The sequence below is a fragment of the Mytilus edulis genome, chromosome 6 (assembly GCF_963676685.1).
Source record: "Mytilus edulis chromosome 6, xbMytEdul2.2, whole genome shotgun sequence".
Classification (NCBI taxonomy): Eukaryota; Metazoa; Mollusca; class Bivalvia; order Mytilida; family Mytilidae; genus Mytilus; species Mytilus edulis.
The window spans coordinates 85,701,976-85,723,337 of record NC_092349.1 but is presented as its reverse complement, the minus strand read 5'-3'; the positions used below and the strand labels follow the sequence as shown (position 1 = coordinate 85,723,337).

The window sequence follows — 21,362 nt, the reverse complement described above, 5'->3', positions numbered from 1 at the left end:
GAACATTACCACAAATACTGAACCATGAAAAAAGGTCATGTTCACATGAACCCTGTCTGAAAGACATGTTCACTTGACATTATTTCCTAACACCAAAGGAGTAGGTCTGGTAAGGGTCGATTTTGGCCTCAAATTTCAGGTTCATCTGACGAAAGATTTTGGACACTTTTCAGTTGATTCAATTAGTTGATGTGAATGATTTTAAATGATTTCTTCATTAAAAACGCTCTGATTCAAGCTTAAATATGAAAAATCTATCAAATATGCCCAAAGAAAGGCACTTTTCAGATGGTTTTTGTCAAAAATGGAGATGGCCGCATCCGTGTTAATGCTCAACCTTTATTTATGTTATGTATTATCATCAAATACAACTTACATTTCAATATTAAGAATAAACACAAATGCGGCCACTTTCATTTAAGACTAAAATGCTAAAATTGTAAAGGTTTCAGTTATTTAGCATGACTTAATGATGATAATACCCGATATATGTGCATTGTATTGTCAAAAAACAGCACATATTTATGTAGCAGAAGCATTCTCCTTTCCAATAAATAACTAAAAGTTTACATTTTACCAATTTTGTAAAACTGCTATATTTTGGAGCCAAAAAGGGGTCTTACTGGACCTACTCCTTTGGTTGACCTATTGTGTATGGTGTGAGATTCATCTTTGACCTAAAAAAATTAACTTTGATCAATGATCCATGAAATCAGACAAAGGCCAGGTTAACCCAAATATAGTTATACTATTACTCATAATAAGTGAGAAATTCAATTGATACAAAGAGAAACAGTTACTGAACCATGAGGAAAATGGACATGTGCAGGACTAAGACTTCATAACAAGGTATTTATTCTCTTGTCTTCTGCATTCTGAAATATAAAGATTTATACAAATAGCTTCCACTGCTTTATCATCCTATTATCTTGCATTATTCTTCTTTTGACACAGGCAAGATAATAAGCCATAAAAGCAAGAAAAATATAAATCATGGCACCATTCAGGACCATAAACAATATATAAAAAAGAAGATGTGGTATGATTGCCAATGAGACAACTGTCCACAAGAGACAAAATTAAACAGACATTAACAACTATAGGTCACGGCATGGCCTTCAACAATGAGTAAAGCCCATACCGCATAGTCCGCTATAAAAGGCCCCAATAAGACAATGTATAAAACAATTCAAACGAGAAAACTAACGGCCTTAATTATATAAAAAAATTAACGAAAAACAAATATGTAACACATAAACAAACGACAACCACTGAATTACAGGCTCCTGACTTGGGACAGGCACATACATAAATAATGTGGCGGGGTTAAACATGTTAGCGGGATCCCAACCCTCCCCCTAACCTGGGACAGTGATATAACAGTACAACATAAGAACGAACTATAAAAATCAGTTGAAAAAGGCTTAACTCATCAGATGGACAAAAATACAAGTGGATCCCGACACAAAAAGACACAATGAACAGATCTGAGAGTACTCCCAGTTATCTGACAGCTAGTTCAAAGCCACTAACAACTAATAAAAAAAATCATGCATCTAAGACTAAACTATCAATCCGTACACATCCAACATCCAAAGGATTTAGTGTAGAGACATCAATCTTCAATATAACACTACATCCCTTAAACAGAACTCACCTCGTTACATGAAAATAACTACTATTTCATGAACTAAGTTTATGACTGAACACCAATGGATGTATGTAACTGACTATAGTCATGAAACAAAATGAAGCTTCTTGTTTCAAGAATAAAACCAATATGTTACCCAAACAATAAAATAGAAATATACATTAAATTATATTTTTATTTACATATTACAAATGTATATAAGAGATAGGTCTCTGTGAAATTCTAATAAATACAATGTACAATTTAAACAATCATTGAGACAATTACACTAGCAACTGCCAGTCAGAATGGCCTATACTGTAACAAGGAAATCATTTGGTTGAAAAAAAAGATTTTTTTTTTCTCAATATTTAAATAGCTGCCACAAACTTAACTGTTAAATTAATGCCAACAAAACTTAAATCTTTATTAGTAAACTACAAAGAAGCAAATATAAGATCTATCATAAAAAATAATACCTGTCCATGTTCATTTAAGTTAACATAATGTACATCTTTTTTAAAAGCATGAATAAAATGCACACCGGCTCCCATTACAATTTATATCATTAATTTATGGCACTATTTCCTATCCAGTTTATCAATTTTGTTAATTGTAACCTTTCATACTATCAAAAATATACAAGAGTGCAGTCATGCTGAAATGTCTTGCCTTCTATACTAATCATTGATATTATGTTGATAGTCCTAAGTATAAAGCTAAGCTTTATAACAACTGTCACATAAACTTAACATTAACCAAGATAACTAAACAAAGACCAATGAACCTTGAAAATGAGGTCAAGGTCAGATGAACCATGCCAGGCAGACATGTACAGCTAACAATGCTTCTACACAACATATATAGTTGACCTAATCTATTACTTATACTTTAAGAAAAATAGACCAAAACACAAAAACTTAACTTTGACCACTGAACCATGAAAATGAGGTCAAGGTCACATGACATCTGCCCCCTAGACATGTACACCTTACAATCATTCCATACAACAAATATAGTAGACCTATTGCATATAGTATGAGAAAAACAGACCAAAACACAACAATTTAACTATAACCACTGAACCATGAAAATGAGGTCAAGGTCAGATGACACCTGACATGTACACCTTACAGTCCTTCCATACACCGAATATACTAGCCCTATTGCTTATATTATCTGAGATATTGACTTGACCACCAAAACTTAACCTTGTTCACTGATCCATGAAATGAGGTCAAGTGAAAACTTTCTGACCGACATGAGGACCTTGCAAGGTATGCACATATCAAATATAGTTATCCTATTACTTATAATAAGAGAGAATTCAACATTACAAAAAATCTGAACTTTTTTTTTCAAGTGGTCACTGAACCATGAAAATGAGATCAAGGACATTGGACATGTGACTGACGGAAACTTCGTAACATGAGGCATCTATATACAAAGTATGAAGCATCCAGGTCTTCCACCTTCTAAAATATAAAGCTTTTAAGAAGTTAGCTAAAGCCGCTGCCGCCAGATCACTATCCCTATGTCGAGCTTTCTGCAACAAAAGTTGCAGGCTCGACAAAAACTGAACAACTGAATACTTTTAACAATAATCAGGTAAAAATTCAACAATATAATTACTAAATTACGATAAGTTAACAGCACAGGTAAAACAGCATTTAACAAGAGGCTCCAAAGAGCCTGAATTGCTCACTTGTATTTTTACAACTATAGACAAAAAATTGCATTAGTCAAAAATATATTAATTTAAAGGCAAAAATTGGTCCAATAGTTTCAGTCATATTGACATACCAGTACTTGCAGATCTTGAAATGGTGATTCATTTTGCTGTTCATCATTTCTATTTATGTATTCATTATAGTTTTCAAGATAATAGGCAACAACATAGAATTTAGTGAAGAATGACAATTTAACAGCAATAACTTCTAAAAAAGATACCTGGTAATTGTAGACAGAAAGGAGATAGATAGTGAAATTCTGTGCATTTTTGTCTATGTAAGATTTTTTCTAATTATTATTGGTTTTACGGTATTAGACAATAAACACATTTTACCAAAAGGAACAAAAACAAAACTTTATACGTGATACCATCAGGATCATTCAGGAATGGTTAAGTTGAAATTGGTATAGTTTCAGAGACAAATTATTTTACAAAAACTTAAGGTGAAGACAGACAATGATAATGACAATAACTTTGGGCCAGGTGAGGTAAAAAACAGTCATTAGTATCATTTAAATCTAACAAAATTCTACATAAAAGCATTAAAAATACACAAATGAAAGTTTTTAACGACCTTGACTGGATATACAGCCCTTGCACGGTCGGTTTTAAAAATATAAGCCATTTATACATGTTCTATTCAAATCTAATGCAAATTAACAGCTTGTGTGTAGATTTTAATCAAATCTAGATATATCTCTACCATATATTAATGTTTTAAGCCAGTCTATAGATTTTAATCAAATCTAGATATATCTCTACCATATATTAATGTTTTAAGCCAGTCTATTGGAACCTGCATTCTTAGTCTCCAACTTCCTAACCTTGTTAAATAAGCTGATCTCCATACTATCCAGGATGTAAAACCTAGGAACAAAATAAAATGTCATAATATTGTTAGACAGGTTGATCTCCATACTATCCAGGATGTAAAACCTAGGAACAAAATAAAATGTCATAATATTGTTAGATAGGCTGATCTCCATACTATCCATGATGTGAAACCTAGGAACAAAATAAAATGTCATAATATTGTTAGATAGGCTGATCTCCATACTATCCATGATGTGAAACCTAGGAACAAAATAAAATGTCATAATATTGTTAGATAGGCTGATCTCCATACTATCCATGATGTGAAACCTAGGAACAAAATAAAATGTCATAATATTGTTAGATAGGCTGATCTCCATACTATCCAGGATGTGAAACCTAGGAACAAAATAAAATGTCATAATATTGTTAAATAGGCTGATCTCCATACTATCCAGGATGTAAAACCTAGGAACAAAATAAAATGTCATAATATTGTTAGATAGGCTGATCTCCATACTATCCATGATGTGAAACCTAGGAACAAAATAAAATGTCATAATATTGTTAGATAGGCTGATCTCCATACTATCCATGATGTAAAACCTAGGAACAAAATAAAATGTCATAATATTGTTAGATAGGCTGATCTCCATACTATCCATGATGTAAAACCTAGGAACAAAATAAAATGTCATAATATTGTTAGATAGGCTGATCTCCATACTATCCAGGATGTAAAACCTAGGAACAAAATAAAATGTCATAATATTGTTAGACAGGCTGATCTCCATACTATCCAGGATGTGAAACCTAGGAACAAAATAAAATGTCATAATATTGTTAGATAGGCTGATCTCCATACTATCCATACTATCCATGATGTGAAACCTAGGAACAAAATAAAATGTCATAATATTGTTAGACAGGTTGATCTCCATACTATCCAGGATGTAAAACCTAGGAACAAAACATAATGTCATAATATTGTTAGATAGGCTGATCTCCATACTATCCATGATGTAAAACCTAGGAACAAAATAAAATGTCATAATATTGTTAGATAGGCTGATCTCCATACTATCCATACTATCCATGATGTGAAACCTAGGAACAAAATAAAATGTCATAATATTGTTAGACAGGTTGATCTCCATACTATCCAGGATGTAAAACCTAGGAACAAAATAAAATGTCATAATATTGTTAGATAGGCTGATCTCCATACTATCCAGGATGTAAAACCTAGGAACAAAACATAATGTCATAATATTGTTAGATAGGCTGATCTCCATACTATCCAGGATGTAAAACCTAGGAACAAAATAAAATGTCATAATATTGTTAGATAGGCTGATCTCCATACTATCCAGGATGTAAAACCTAGGAACAAAATAAAATGTCATAATATTGTTAGATAGGCTGATCTCCATACTATCCATACTATCCATGATGTGAAACCTAGGAACAAAATAAAATGTCATAATATTGTTAGACAGGTTGATCTCCATACTATCCAGGATGTAAAACCTAGGAACAAAACATAATGTCATAATATTGTTAGATAGGCTGATCTCCATACTATCCAGGATGTAAAACCTAGGAACAAAATAAAATGTCATAATATTGTTAGATAGGCTGATCTCCATACTATCCAGGATGTAAAACCTAGGAACAAAATAAAATGTCATAATATTGTTAGATAGGCTGATCTCCATACTATCCAGGATGTGAAACCTAGGAACAAAATAAAATGTCATAATATTGTTAGACAGGTTGATCTCCATACTATCCAGGATGTAAAACCTAGGAACAAAACATAATGTCATAATATTGTTAGATAGGCTGATCTCCATACTATCCAGGATGTAAAACCTAGGAACAAAACATAATGTCATAATATTGTTAGACAGGCTGATCTTCATACTATCCAGGATGTAAAACCTAGGAACAAAATAAAATGTCATAATATTGTTAAATAGGCTGATCTCCATACTATCCAGGATGTGAAACCTAGGAACAAAACATAATGTCATAATATTGTTAGACAGGTTGATCTCCATACTATCCAGGATGTAAAACCTAGGAACAAAACATAATGTCATAATATTGTTAGACAGGCTGATCTCCATACTATCCAGGATGTGAAACCTAGGAACAAAACATAATGTCATAATATTGTTAGACAGGTTGATCTCCATACTATCCATGATGTAAAACCTAGGAACAAAACATAATGTCATAATATTGTTAGACAGGCTGATCTCCATACTATCCATGATGTGAAACCTAGGAACAAAATAAAATGTCATAATATTGTTAGATAGGCTGATCTCCATACTATCCATGATGTGAAACCTAGGAACAAAATAAAATGTCATAATATTGTTAAATAGGCTGATCTCCATACTATCCAGGATGTAAAACCTAGGAACAAAATAAAATGTCATAATATTGTTAGATAGGCTGATCTCCATACTATCCATGATGTAAAACCTAGGAACAAAATAAAAAGTCATAATATTGTTAAATAGGCTGATCTCCATACTATCCAGGATGTGAAACCTAGGAACACAATAAAATGTCATAATATTGTTAGACAGGCTGATCTATATATGATGTTAAACCTAGGAACACACCAAAAAACACAGATATAACATTTATATGATTTCACTTTCAATGTCTAATATAAGAACACAAACTTTAGAAAACAAACAAAAATATTCTATAATACTAAAAACCACAATTAAGTTTTTGTACTAGGATTTTTTTTTAAGTAAGATCTATTTATGACAATTTCATTTGTCTATTTATAATCCTTGCCATTACACCATATCAATAGTGGTAATATCTATTTTTTTTCAATCTTTACTCTCTAAAAACAGTTAAAAGTTATAATAGGACAAATATTGTTTCAAACTTGTTGTATTTGTAGAATCTTCAACTGTTGGCCAAACAAATTGTATAATCTGACATAAAAATTTGATACCAGTACTTAAAAGAACTGAAATACAAAAACCACTAACATTCAGTTAAAAAAATAGCAATACAGAGGCTATCCCTAAAAAGATTTCTTGAAATTCAAAGAGTTTGACTAAATCTGAAATCTGTTGCTAGTGTTTCTTTCTACCTTGCATTTTGATTTGCTTAACATCTGTAAGGGCTTGATATTTCCCGATATAAGCCAGCATGCCCATGCTCTGGAATTTAAATGGTTCCGCAAATTCTTTACCATGATTTAACATCTTAGCTAAGTATCTGCCTTCTCTTTCTGCTACCTAAAATCATAAACGACATCAGCTATGAACATTTATAGATTGTTATACAAGATATACTAGTTAGGTAAATATCACATGTTGTGACCTACTTTTCCAGTGTGTCTGCGCTGAAACATTCTCATGTGATTAAAAGATTTTCAAGTTACATCAATTTCAGTTTTACCTAGAAAATCTATTAGAGCTACTTAAACATTTCTAATTTGATAATTGCCTATTTCTATAATTTATTGTTGATGTCAGATCTAAAGCTGAGATTGTAAAAAGTCAGAAGTCTGTAATTCAGTGCTATGTATCATATTTATTTTTCTTTTAAAGTTTTGTACATATATCATTAGTTTTCTTGTTTGCTTTGTTTTACATTTGTAATTTTTTGGGGCTTTTATAGCTGACTATGCAGTGTAGGTTTTGACAATTGTTAAAGGATTAACAGTGACCTATGCTTGTTAACTAATCTATGTCATTTAGTCTATATAGTGCATACCCGTAGCCAGGGGGGGTTCGGGGGGTTCGGACGAACCCCCCCTTGAAAACAAATAATGACTGTTAAAGTCAACGTTCTGTTCGAATTGTGACTGTAAAAGTCGAGTTTTTGAGGCCAACGAACCCCCCTTTGGAAATTCCTGGCTACGGGCCTGTAGTGGAGAGTTGTCTCATTGGCAATCCCTCCACATTTGCTTATTTAATACTACCAGGGTTAATGTCTTTTTATATTGACTTTGTGTTTTAGGTTATCTGTATCATTGTTCTATACTCCATAATTCAGATCATGTCACCAAATGACTAGTATTTTTATAAGTTTTTAATTTTTATCTTTTTTACTAGGGGTTGGGGTAAATGGTTTTCAAGGACTTTGCAACAATACCTGGGCAGTACATGGTAATGGCATGTCTTGTACATCAGCACAGTCTCCTATAGCAAACACACTCTTACTGTCATCCCCTAAAACATGCAGGTATTTATCTGTCATTACCTAAAATTTTAAACTTTCATTAAATCAATGTGTTATATTGACTTTAGTAATATCTAAACTGCCCCCATTTTTTCCTGTACTGATTGTTATTTGTGTTCTCTTACACACCTTTTGTTAATCAACAAATTGAGTTAATTAAATAAGAGTTGAGATGATCAAAAAGTAGTTTTATCCCATTACATGTCTGTAGGCCTGTCCCAAGTCATAAACCTACCTAGTAGATCTCTTTCCTTATATCTAAATGTTTCCTTGATATTAGGACACTGTTGTGTAGATGACAGATCTATGGTAGTTTATGTTAAATCTATCCACAATATTTTAACCTTGAGACTGTTTAGAGCTTAATATATTGCATAGGCACATGTTTATTGTTGTAGACTGCATAGTGACCTCCAGAATAGATATCAATTCGTTTTTTTTGGGGTTTTTTTTTGTGTCCTTGTCGATTGATGTCCCATTTGATTGCCCAAACTTATTTTATTAATAACTTTGTGTCTCACATTCTGTTTATTTCTTTACCTGTCCTTGTTTATTTTTCTTCAGATCTAAATCTCTAACAAACTGTCTGGGAGCTATACCACCACTCCATACGACCATTCCACAGGGAATTGTCTCTCCATTACTTAATGTAACACAATCTTCTTTTACCTCTAAAAAAAAATACATTCATTCTTTTCAAACCTTAAAAACAAGATTTATTGAATCAAAATTTAATCATGTATGTAGATCGTAAAGTAGCATTTGATGCTAAATTAAGCCCACCTAATCAACTCAACTAACATACTAAAGCATATATCCAAATTACAAAAGTTCCATTGGAAACAAGAATGCACGGAAATGTTACAAAGTATCCTATTTCTTGTTGACATGACCTTTGAAAATTGCTGACTGACATGTGAACTTCAAAAACATTATAAATTTATTACACAGACTTCCATTTTTTTGGTGACTTTTGTAATGGACTGCAAATTCATTTATTTTCATGGGTACCACCTTTCGTGGATTAAGGAAAATTGTATATTCATGGATATTTTATGTTGTAGATTTTTGCAAAGTCTGCAAACATTCCTTAAAAAAATTTGTAATTCGTTGAACATTTAAATTTGTGATTCCCCTGTACCATGAAATCCACGCAAATTGGTAAACAACGAATATTAATGTACTGGAACATTTATGTTCCACATGATATTCATTAATGATAACTCTGTATTACCTGTTACTATTGACTTGACCAGTTGAAACCTTACCTGTTACTATTGACTGGACCAGTTGAAATCTTACCTGTTACTATTGACTTGACCAGTTGAAACCTTACCTGTTACTATTGACTTGACCAGTTGAAACCTTACCTGTTACTATTGACTTGACCAGTTGGACCAGTTGAAATCTTACCTGTTACTATTGACTGGACCAGTTGAAATCTTACCTGTTACTATTGACTGGACCAGTTGAAATCTTACCTGTTACTATTGACTTGACCAGTTGAAACCTTACCTGTTACTATTGACTTGACCAGTTGAAATCTTACCTGTTACTATTGACTTGACCAGTTGAAACCTTACCTGTTACTATTGACTTGACCAGTTGAAACCTTACCTGTTACTATTGACTTGACCAGTTGAAACCTTACCTGTTACTATTGACTTGACCAGTTGAAACCTTACCTGTTACTATTGACTTGACCAGTTGAAACCGGTCTCTCTCTTTGATCTTTTTCTCTGCATATTTCCTGAGACTTTCATCAAATGATGCTAGGATCTGGTTAGATTCTACCAGTGTAACGTTAACGTGATGTTTCTTCTGCTTGTACAGACGGGAGATATCCTACAAAACATGTATTGTTCAAATCAACCTTGTGTGAATTTAGAAATCTTGAAAAATAACTGAGGAATAACAGGTGGATAACCTTTGTATAAAATAATGGTAGTACCATATAGATAAATTTAATTGCCATAAAATTACTTTTCTTTCACTAAAAATGCATGTTTATTTATCAATTACTGACTTTTAGTTTGTTACTCGTGTTCTGTGCAAAAATTTTGATATCATCAATATTATAAACTACAGTTTGATTTCTTGTTTCTATCATGTCTATGAACATATTTCCTTGTTTTTTTTATTATGTTTTATCCAAATAACACATATTTCCAGATTTCATTTACACATGACCATATCCTGTTAAACTCACATATGCTCAGCTGTTGTACAGAGATCAAGATTTTAAGTTTACATAGTATGTACATGAAATATTATGCATATTGTATAGATCAAAGGTGGATTTAGGGGGGCAGGGGGCCCGCCCCCCCCCCCCTTTTTGGGAAAAAATTTGGTTGCTTATATAGGGAATCACTGAAGCGTGACTGGAGCGGGCCCCCTCTTAGGCAGTCAGCGGGCCCCACTTATGAAAATTTCTGGATCCGCCAGTGTAGATTGTAACCTCTTTTGTGTACCTGTTCTACAAAGTCATAAAGTTCTGCTCCAAACTCCACACCAGTCGGTCCCCCTCCTACTATAACTGTATGTAACAGCCTATTTGCTTCTGAGTCTTCTATTCCTGGCTGTACTGATAATTCAAAATTCTTTAATATTCTGTTCCTTATTCTCCTGGCATCTGCTACTTCCTATAATTTAGAAAAATCAAAACGTAAAAAAGATTTTAATCCTTCCAAAAATATTCCTCGAAAAAAATCAAATATTTTTAAAATTTGACTGAACCAAAAACGATCAGTAAAGAACAAAGATTTCAACTCCTAAGTTGACCTATGATGGATTTGGCTATTAGGTCCTTTTTTGTCATACAGCTCTTCAACTGTTTCTGTTCTTTTACATCCTTGGCTTACAAACATTTGGTATTGAGCGTTCCAGATGAAGTCCTTTTTTGTCATACAGCTCTTCAACTGTTTCTGTTCTTTTACATCCTTGGCTTACAAACATTTGGTATTGAGCGTTTCAGATGAAGTCCTTTTTTGTCATACAGATCTTCAACTGTTTCTGTTCTTTTACATCCTTGGCTTACATACATTTGGTATTGAGCGTTCCAGATGAAGTCCTTTTTTGTCATACAGCTCTTCAACTGTTTCTGTTCTTTTACATCCTTGGCTTACAAACATTTGGTATTGAGCGTTCCAGATGAAGAAAAATCCAGAGAAGCACTGTTGACACATGAAATTTAGGAAGTGTTCTTTTCATATATATCTAATTTTATACAATCAGAAATTTTTGGAAACAAATTATAGGTTTATTTTCTTATAAAGTGTTGACTTGGAGAGACATAAGTAATTCTTAGATGAATTCCTATTACAGTATGTGGGACAGTAAAACCTTTTTATAGAGAATAAGTGGGGTAAAATACAGCCACAAGGGCTGATCTGTAACAGGTGAGTTAAGGTAAAGTACATATTATTAGTAATTAATCAGATAATTATCTTTCAATGGTATTTTCAAACATAGTGTAACTATCAGGTGGGTTGAATATTTTGTCAGATGGCCCAAGACCACAATTAATGACCCCGCTTTTCGTTGTCCACGAATATAGTTCCTTTTAATTAGAGTGTATTTTTCCTTAATTTTTTTTCTTTCCCTTCCTCACTCATTTCTTAAAATTTTTTGGATGGAAATGAAAGAAGAGAGGTGAAATAAATTTTTGCATGTTGTATTTTAACTGATTTTGATATGGAATGAGTGATTAGGCCAAGTGCAAAAAGGTCAATAGGGGTATGGATGTGTATTGGCTAAATTTGTAAAAGTGATTGCTGCAATCTTTCTGAATTTTGGATATATATTTTGACTAGGACTATACATTACACACACAAAAAATTTGACAAAAGTGCATGGTGCAATTTTTTTAATGATGCAAAAGGTTATAAAGAACTGATAGAGGAATTAATTGTGGTCTGTGGCCAGATGAGGCAAAGACATCCTGGACTGGTTGTAACACAATCTTACCTTGAGAAAGAAGGAATGTTCCTGAACACCAGGGACGTTAAAAGTAACAGTCTTACCTTGAGAAAGAAGGAATGTTCCTGAACACCAGGGACGTTAAAAGTAACAGTCTTACCTTGAGAAAGAATGAATGTTCTTGAACACCAGGCACATTAAATGTATTACTCAAAGCTCCTACACCAATCACCAATTTATCAAAGTCTATGGTATATTTAAGCTCAGATTTCAATACACTTTCACAATGTATTTTTTTATTTTCAATATCTAGTTTTGTAGCAAATGATAAGTGGAAATGATCAGGCTGACGAAATATTGTGTTCCGGACAGGTTCTATCACAGATCTGAAATGATAACAGGACATTAACTAGATTAACAGAAAGACTTGGAATTTAGTTAGCTTTACATAAATTATAATCTTATCATGCTTATTGTCAATGATTGTGTATAAAATCCATTTTTTGTTTCATATTTCATCCAAGATATGATGAGTCTAAGTTTTAAGACTTGGACTTTTTATTGTGATAATGTTTCTTCTATCAAACTGGGTTTTTTTCAGTTAACATGTCTAAGACACTGGTATTATTGACCTTAATTGTTCCATTTTTCAATATATATTCAGGAATTAGTTATATGTTGGCAAGTAGCTCCCTAACGGGAGGGATTGTACCTGATATTCATATGATGAAGACATAATCTTTCAATCAGTTTAATTGAGGTCTGGAGCTGGCATGTCAGTTAACTGCTAGTAGTCTGTTGTTATTTATGTATTATTGTCATTTTATTTATTTTCTTTTGTTACATCTTTTGACATCAGACTCGGACTTCTCTTGAACTGAATTTTAATGTGCGTATTGTTATTCTTTTACTTTTCTACATTGGCTAGAGGTATAGGGGGAGGGTTGAGATCTCATAAACATGTTTAACCCCGCCGCAATTTTGCGCCTGTCCCAAGTCAGGAGCCTCTGGCCTTTGTTAGTCTTGTATGATTTTAAATTTTAGTTTCTTGTGTATAATTCGGAGTTTAGTATGACGTCCATTATCACTGTACTATTATGCATATTTTAGGGGCCAGCTGAAGGACACCTACGGGTGCGGGAATTCTCGCTACATTGAAGACCCATTGGTTGCCTTCGGCTGTTGTTTGCTCTATGGTCGGGTGGTTGTCGCTTTGACATACTCACCATTTCCTTTCTCAATTTTATTAAGAAATCAAGCAATAACAGTATAAAAAAGTATCAACTAAAATGCATTTTTTTTTCTCCAAAATCTGCATATTGATAACTACAAAATATTAAATCCCAGTAAATGATTGTGTATGTTTTCAGCAGCAAAGAATTTTAATCAATTTGTTGAAGTGTGAACCTGATGCGAAAATTGTATTTTAAATGTATAAATGTGTGGTTATCTCCCTTCTGATAAATAATTGTATACATCAAACTATAAGACATTGTTAAAACTCACCTAAATTCTAGAGTCCCCACAGTTGTACTACATAACAATGGTGTAAACAGGAAGTGGTTCCTCGGACTGACGACTATCACATCAAATTTGTTTTTGTCTATTGTCTTCAATACACTGTAGCTGCCCCAACCTGTTCCTAGAATAACTAATCTTTCACGTTTTTCTGTCGATGTTGGATTTGTAATGTCATTTATTTTAGCTAAGTTAGTCTTTCCTCTGCTAACTAGCTGTCTAACTGCTCTTAAAGCCATTTCTACACACTATTCTTCTTCAATTATGTCATCAAATGTATAAAATATCCCTGACACCTTGTTTCATACTAATGTTATGTCAAATGTACATGGATCAAACATTTAAAAATCAGATTAGGAAGGATTTCTCCTCTTAATTGTCTACAAATAGAAAACAAATATTCAATACTTTTAAAATATAATAAACTGCATTTACAGCAAACTAGCACACACATATGTCTTTTGTTATTTATGTTAATCTACATGTACTTTATTGTTTAACTGTTTTTAACTTTACGTTTATTTTCTGGGGCATTCAGATTTTCCCCCTTGTAAAAATCTTTGAGTAACTGTATTGCCCGTTCAGCCATCACATTACTTATGCACTGTAATGATGGTCCAAGGGAAGGTAACTCTGCACTATGAACTGGCAAAATGGATCCACATCCACCAAATCTATCATTAGCACATCCATAAATTACTAAGGGGATTTCTACTTGTCTAAGTGCTCCAGCACACATAATACAGGGTTCAACTGTTACGTATAGAACACACTGTCTAAAAACTGCTTTTGAATCCAATTTATTTTCTTCAGAGAATTTTAAAACTTTATCAATGGCAACTATTTCAGCATGTCTTGTTGCATTTTTGGTTTCATTCACTTCGTTCCTGCCTACAGCAATTTCCTTCCCATCATACACTAGCAAACACCCTACTGGAACCTCTCCTGATTTTAATGCTTCTTCTGCAAGGTCAAATGTCCTTTCCATCCAAGTAATATGCTCATTATCCATTGTTACCATTCTATTGCCTATGCTGTAAAATTTATGTTGTTTTCTTTACTATCAGATAAACATTTAAAAATAAGAATGCCAATGAGACAACTCGAGGTCTCAACAAGAGAATTTTATATCAATGCTAATACACCAATAATAATAATCTGCATATTAAATATCAACTAACCTAATCACAAAATTTAAACAAATTGCCAATGCCCCTCCACTGGAATCAGCATCCCAAAGTTTTGACCTTGAGAACAAAAAAAATCATTTCAAGCTACGGGATTCCCTATGGGAATTCTGAGACCAGAGCAATTTTCTGATATAATGAGCTCCCTGGCATAGGATAAGAAAATTGGTCCACATATTATTTCAATGAATATGAATAAAAGAACAGATTTTTTCAATGTCCCCCATTGCACATTATTTTATCTGTCCAACTAAAAATACTGTTGTTTTGGTTCTAAACATTATATAAACATCTTCAAATAAAGGCTATAGAGCAAAAGCAATGCGTTTTCTGATATAATTAATGTTTTTTCGTTTTTTTGTGTTCTTTTTAATGCATACTAAAAGAAAACATATAATCAAAGTGATGGAAATCACTCATGGAAAGATTAGAAGAGTAGTTTGAATTATTTCATATTAAGGTATGGTGGGGAAAAATGAACATTTATAAAGCAGGTCTTTAGAAGGAAACTTGCTTTTCCAGTATGAGGATAAAATTAGCTCAAATTAAATAATATGGGTCTCTTAATTTGCACAATTTTATTTAAACTGCAGTTTATATCTTATCGAAATTATGTTGCCGGTTCTGAACATGTTTCAAAAACACAAAAAAATGCAAAAATTCTTTTAGTAAATGTAACCAACTATCCTTGTAAGACATAAATCTGGACCAACAGCTTAAAACTTTAAAGTGTCAAAAAAAAAATTGAAAAATGTTGTTATGGGGCATTTTGTAAGTTGAAACAGAGGTTATAGGGCATTGAAGAGTTTTAGAGTGCCTTTTTATCAATTTTTAAAGTATTTTTCAACACAGGGCATTGAAAATGTATGTTTTCAACGTAAACCAATTAAAAAACTTATCTTATTAAAATGTGGATTCTTTCTTGATTGCAAAAATATATATTCACTTCTAATAAAAATTCAAATGACAAAAATAGACATAATGATTGATGGGAAATAAACTAATAAACAATGGTTTGTTATAATTAAAAGTTTTAAAATTTTTAAACTGTTTCAAGCCAATTCCTAATAAAAAAAGTGTACTAATTTAATTGTTGATTAATTACAGATGAATATTGGAAATTTATCAAGTAAATTATAGGCCTTACTTGAATACCTTTTATTTATTCATATTTATATTCATATTTCATTTTTTTTAAGATCTTGTTAATCCATTAATCATTTATCTTTCAGATATAATTTACAGAATCACTTTATGTAATGTCGATCAAAAGTAATTGGCAATAAATAAATCTATCATCCTTATAAATATCAAACATCTAATATACACATTTGTGTATTCAATTAAGAGGTCAAATACTTGTGTATTAAGAATTATACTGAGTGGTCTGTATAATTATGCAAGACTGAGGTTGATAGGTAATGTGGTCAATTTGATTGGCAGTTTAGGAGGTGGGGCATTGTAATTAAAGGTTCACCTTGTCTCTGATTGTTTAGTGATAATGACAGTTGTCAATCATACTAGTTGAATAAATACCCAGTTACCTAATCAAAATGTTTTTTAAAAGCCTGCACATCAACACACCTTAATGACATACATTCTTGAATGAACTGCTCCAATAATATACCCAGTTTTTTTCAGTTTATATGTGTATTATGTGCACATACATCAGAACCATAGAGAACTATATTTCAGTGTGAATACATTTAGTAACAGTAGCTAACCTGTCCTGTTGTTAGGGAGGCTGGTGCCTAAGTAAGTAAAGATTTAGAACAAGTTCTAATCTTTCCAAAAATTGAAAAAACACAAAATAATAGGCACGCCAAAGTCTTGACCTTTAGAGAAATTTTTTTTTAAGCTAACAGATTCCATATTGGTATTCTCAGACCAGAGCAATTTTCTGATACATGTCCCCCTGGCCTATTTGTACATTTTTATCTGTCCAACTATTTAAAAATACTGTTGTTTTGGTTTTAAAGATTTTATAAATATCTTTGAGAATAAAGGCTATATAGAGCAAATGCAATGCATTTTCTGATATAATAAACATTCCTTAGGGGCAGAACTCTTTTTAATTTATCAAAATGTTGATTTGCACTGATTTTCCATTTTGTCCAAGAAATTGGTGATATGAACCTAGGATATAAGTTTTTTTTAAATCTAGCAAGAATTGTACATGTGATTTGATTTTGATTTGATTTTGGGTGTTTTTAAGCACCTTATTTAGGCCATTTTGGCAGCCAGTTTTTATTGGTGGAGGAAGCTGGAGTGCCCCAAGAAAACCACGACCTTCAATAGGAAAACTGACAATCCATTTTTTTGAATTTTAAAATATTTTAAGCTCATGGCAGTATGATCTGTACAGTGTTAATACAAGTTTTACCTTTTATCCATATTATTTTTGTTTTAATAAACAAATTAAGTTACATACATGACATATTTAAACTTAATAGAATTTTAATATTTTATAAAGAATACGTATTTTAAAAAATTATCTAAACTAGTATATTTTTAATGCGGTGACCCTGCAAATATAGAAGATAAAACAATGTGAATTGAATACAAAGTGAACAGAGAATCATTAAAGGATTGCAATTAAATGATTAAGTATGCCTTAGGAATGTTAGGACAAAAAAAATAATTATATTTTAAAAATCTTTTAAAATAATTATACTTATATCCAATGTTTGAATTGAAATTGATAAGAAACGCATTGATCATTTAATAAAATGAGAATGTGCATACATCTAAGGGAGTTAAGATAAAAAAAAAATGCACCAGATGTGACAATATGGTTTAGCACTAGAAACAGAGATATCTTACTTATCCAGTCATGCTTCTGTGATTCCCCTTCATGGGAAAAAATTGGTTGATTATATAGGGAATCACTGAAGCATGACTGGAGCCCCCACCCCCTTTTTAGGACAGATGCAAATGTGTTTACAGAGCGAGCAGACCCGATACCATTAATATTATGTCCCTCAGGGTCCAAAAATGGTTAATAAATTCCTCTTATTTTAAATAAATACTAGAACACACCCGCGAAATCGCAGGGAAATAGAGCGTATATAAACTGTAAAATAAATTATAACTGGAGAATTCCAGGAGAGGTATCAAAATTCGAAGGAACTTGGGGACTGGGCACATTTTTTTTTGCCTTCCCTATTTTTTCCAAATACTGATTTTTATTCTCTCTGTTTTTCTGTATACTATGAACAAACATATATATATATATATATATATATACCCTAAGTACTATATAAATCGGTCACTAATATATTAAAAGTCACCCCAGTTAAATATATGGACGCCTATATTTTCGTTTTCCTCCAAAAATAACCAAAACTGAAATACTTTAAACAAGGATGATAAATGCTAGAACACACCCGCGAAATCGCGGGCATCCAGAACATGGTTGAAAGTATGTAAAGTTTTGTAGGATGAATGTTAGTAAAAAAAATAATGACTGGAGAATTTCAGGAAAGATAATAAAAGTTATAAGTACTTTGGGACAGGACAATTGTTTTTTTAGCCCGACTCCTAATTTTTTTCCTCCAAAACTCTTATAATTTTTTTTAATTGATTTAAATAATGTTAGCGTTTATGTGTATATTATGAACATACATTACTATAAATAAAGTGTATTTGCTTTTTACTATATCAACTCTCAATTTACTAATCGATCCACAGCAGTCATTGACATAATATATAGACCCTCTCTATTTAATAAACCCAGTTACTGTCGTGGATAGTAAACTTGAAAATGATAGCAGATAGCAAATCAACGTTATTCATAATCCTTGGTATGTACAAAGTACAGAAAAAACAAAAACCAGATGTCTAGTCTGACTTTAAATTTGCTTTCGCGTCGATCCGGCCCCACGTCGATCCGGCCCAAGTCGATCCGTCCCACGTCGATCCGGCCCCACGTCGATCCGGCCCAAATGTAAAGTCGATCCGGCCCCAATAAAAAAATATATTTATAAGGAATAAAAATAAAGATATATATTAAAGTAATTCATAAATGTTTATGATTTTTATTACAATGTTAAAGGTGTACGGTAAAAAAAAAAAATTCTTCAGATGAGTATAAAACAACTAGGTTGATTATGTTTTTATTACAAGTTTTCAAGATTATTGGGTATAATTATATTAAAACAATTCCTTTAGGTAAGTGACAGTGTAAAACTGTTAGTGTAAATGATTTATTAAAAGGTTATGTGTATTTATGTGAGTGTCAGAGATAGTTAGTATGTATGATGTTATTGTTATATTTTAGTAGTGCTGATATTTTATTTTAGAGTGTGAAAACGTGCATTCAGTGTCATTGTTTTGTTATTTTCTTGCAATAAAGAATAATGGATACTCATATAACTTGTGTTTTTTCTACACACAACTATTCAAAATACTGTCAAATTTATGAAAAATATATCGATATAGGAAGATGTGGTGTGATTGCCAATGAGAAAACTCTCCATCCAAATAACAGTTTATAAAAGTAAACCATTATAGGTTATTATTATATACACCAAACAAAATATCAATCTTTAAAGACCTCGTTGATATTATAAAAAAAAACAACAAGTAAATAGAAGCCTGTGATGTTACCTGAAAAAAATACAATTTATAATTATTATATACACCAACCTTAACCAGAACATCAATTAATCAGGATTTGATTTAATTAAGTGATTACAAGTGGCATCACCTTAGTTCACAATCATCAGACAATTGTTGAATAAACAAACCAATTATAGACTAATGATTTGATTAATCAAGTCATTATGATGAGTTAAATTTAATAGGTTCCAGTGGACTAAATATTTATTTAGATATTCTGTGTATGAAAAAAAAAGAAAATGAAATCGCCATGAGTTAAAGTTATCATGGAAAATAACTTCATATTTTAAAATATGTTGAAGCTGCTATACAACCAACGACACAATAACAATCATTTTCGTATCGATTTAAAATAGTTCTTTAACTGGTACTCCAATACTTCACTTAATACCTGTTGTCATCCATCATTGGACACTTTTTGCAAATTCCATTTATACTGTGTCACAAATTCCTCCAAGATCAATATAGTTATTTCTTATTTTATTATGGGGCCGGATCGACTTGGGGCCGGATCGACGTGGGCCGGATCGACTTGGGCCGGATCGACTTTGGGCCGGATTGACTTGGGGCCGGATCGGTTTGGGGCCGGAACGACCGGATACCTTAAATTTCGTCCAATGACGGAAAAATTTCCGGACGCAGTTTTTTTCGTTTTTCTCCCAAAATAACCCAAACTGAATAATCATAAGAATGGATGACAAATGCGACAATACATGGTACCTTTAGGACACAGAGGCATGATGATTAATTTATTGTGGAAGGAAGAGAAGCGACACACAAAATGAGCTATTCTCGTTTAATAGTATAGATATCTTATCTTATCAATGCTTATGTATACACATTATCGCTATTTGTCTGCTATTATTGCAGGACATCACAAAGGTTCCAGTAAAATTTTGCATCATAATACAAAATATATGATGCCTCAACCGGCACAAATTCTGGGTTCAACCTGAGCAGATTTCAAAATACATGTAGCGATAGGGTGTATTCAAGATGTGCAACCAAATTACATGATTTCAAACATAACTATTAACTATATATATACCTGAGTGAAGAGATTAAGTGAGTCCTCTTTGCAGGTACGTACACAAGAGGATCTAAGATTTACCATCAGGATTGTGTATATAATGCCTTTTAAATCATTAGGGTCATCTGAGATATCCTGGTAAAACCAGTTCGGCAGTAGAAATTTGAAGGAGCCTTGCGTCAGATAACATTGTGAAATTGACAAAGATTATAAATACCTAAAAGAAAAGCTTGTTTCTTGTGTCTTACTCTATTGACTAGTATTGAAACGATGTTGAAGAAGCGTCCAAAATCCGATAGAAGACAGTTAATTCACAGTTAATTGCAAGACAAAGAAAATTTGTATAGGAGGTTCAACAGTTCTTTCTAACAAAAAAAATAAATAAATGTCCTCTGCACATCTTATGGCCAGTTCAAAAGTCCCAAGTCATACAAAAATAAAGCTTTCATTTCCTTTCTTTCTTCCTTAACATTTGACCTGAACCTGAAAAGGCTTCAAAGTCTTTTTCCTCCTCCTCATTATTATCTGTGATATTCCTTCGTGTTCTGATAAATGTTATGGTACCTTTCTTATGTTTATAATTTGGGATTCCTCTTTTGTGTGGAACTGAGTTTTTAACTTCTGAAGACGTCAGCGTGAGATCCCGGCAAAGGAAACTATATCGTCCTAGATTATGACTTTGAAATT

The 21,362-nt window shown here is 32.3% G+C and overlaps 2 protein-coding genes across 2 annotated transcripts; both read right to left on the bottom strand.

Moving 5' to 3' along the window:
* Positions 1-1,806: 1,806 nt before the first annotated feature.
* On the bottom strand, positions 1,807-20,826 carry LOC139528754 (uncharacterized). The gene is made up of 10 exons (XM_071324937.1): positions 20,694-20,826; positions 13,827-14,218; positions 12,481-12,706; positions 10,874-11,044; positions 10,088-10,247; positions 8,943-9,073; positions 8,316-8,423; positions 7,306-7,453; positions 3,202-4,229; positions 1,807-2,519 (listed from the first exon to the last, which is right to left on the bottom strand). The coding sequence occupies exons 2-9, from the start codon at positions 14,075-14,077 to the stop codon at positions 4,099-4,101; spliced, it is 1,326 nt and encodes a 441-aa protein (XP_071181038.1). The 5' UTR covers positions 14,078-14,218; positions 20,694-20,826; the 3' UTR covers positions 1,807-2,519; positions 3,202-4,098.
* On the bottom strand, positions 14,225-21,346 carry LOC139528762 (tRNA-specific adenosine deaminase 2-like). Its single transcript, XM_071324956.1, has 3 exons — positions 21,305-21,346; positions 20,893-20,979; positions 14,225-14,872 (listed from the first exon to the last, which is right to left on the bottom strand). Exon 3 carries the CDS (start codon positions 14,857-14,859, stop codon positions 14,335-14,337), a length of 525 nt encoding a protein of 174 aa, XP_071181057.1. The 5' UTR covers positions 14,860-14,872; positions 20,893-20,979; positions 21,305-21,346; the 3' UTR covers positions 14,225-14,334.
* Positions 21,347-21,362: the final 16 nt, after the last annotated feature.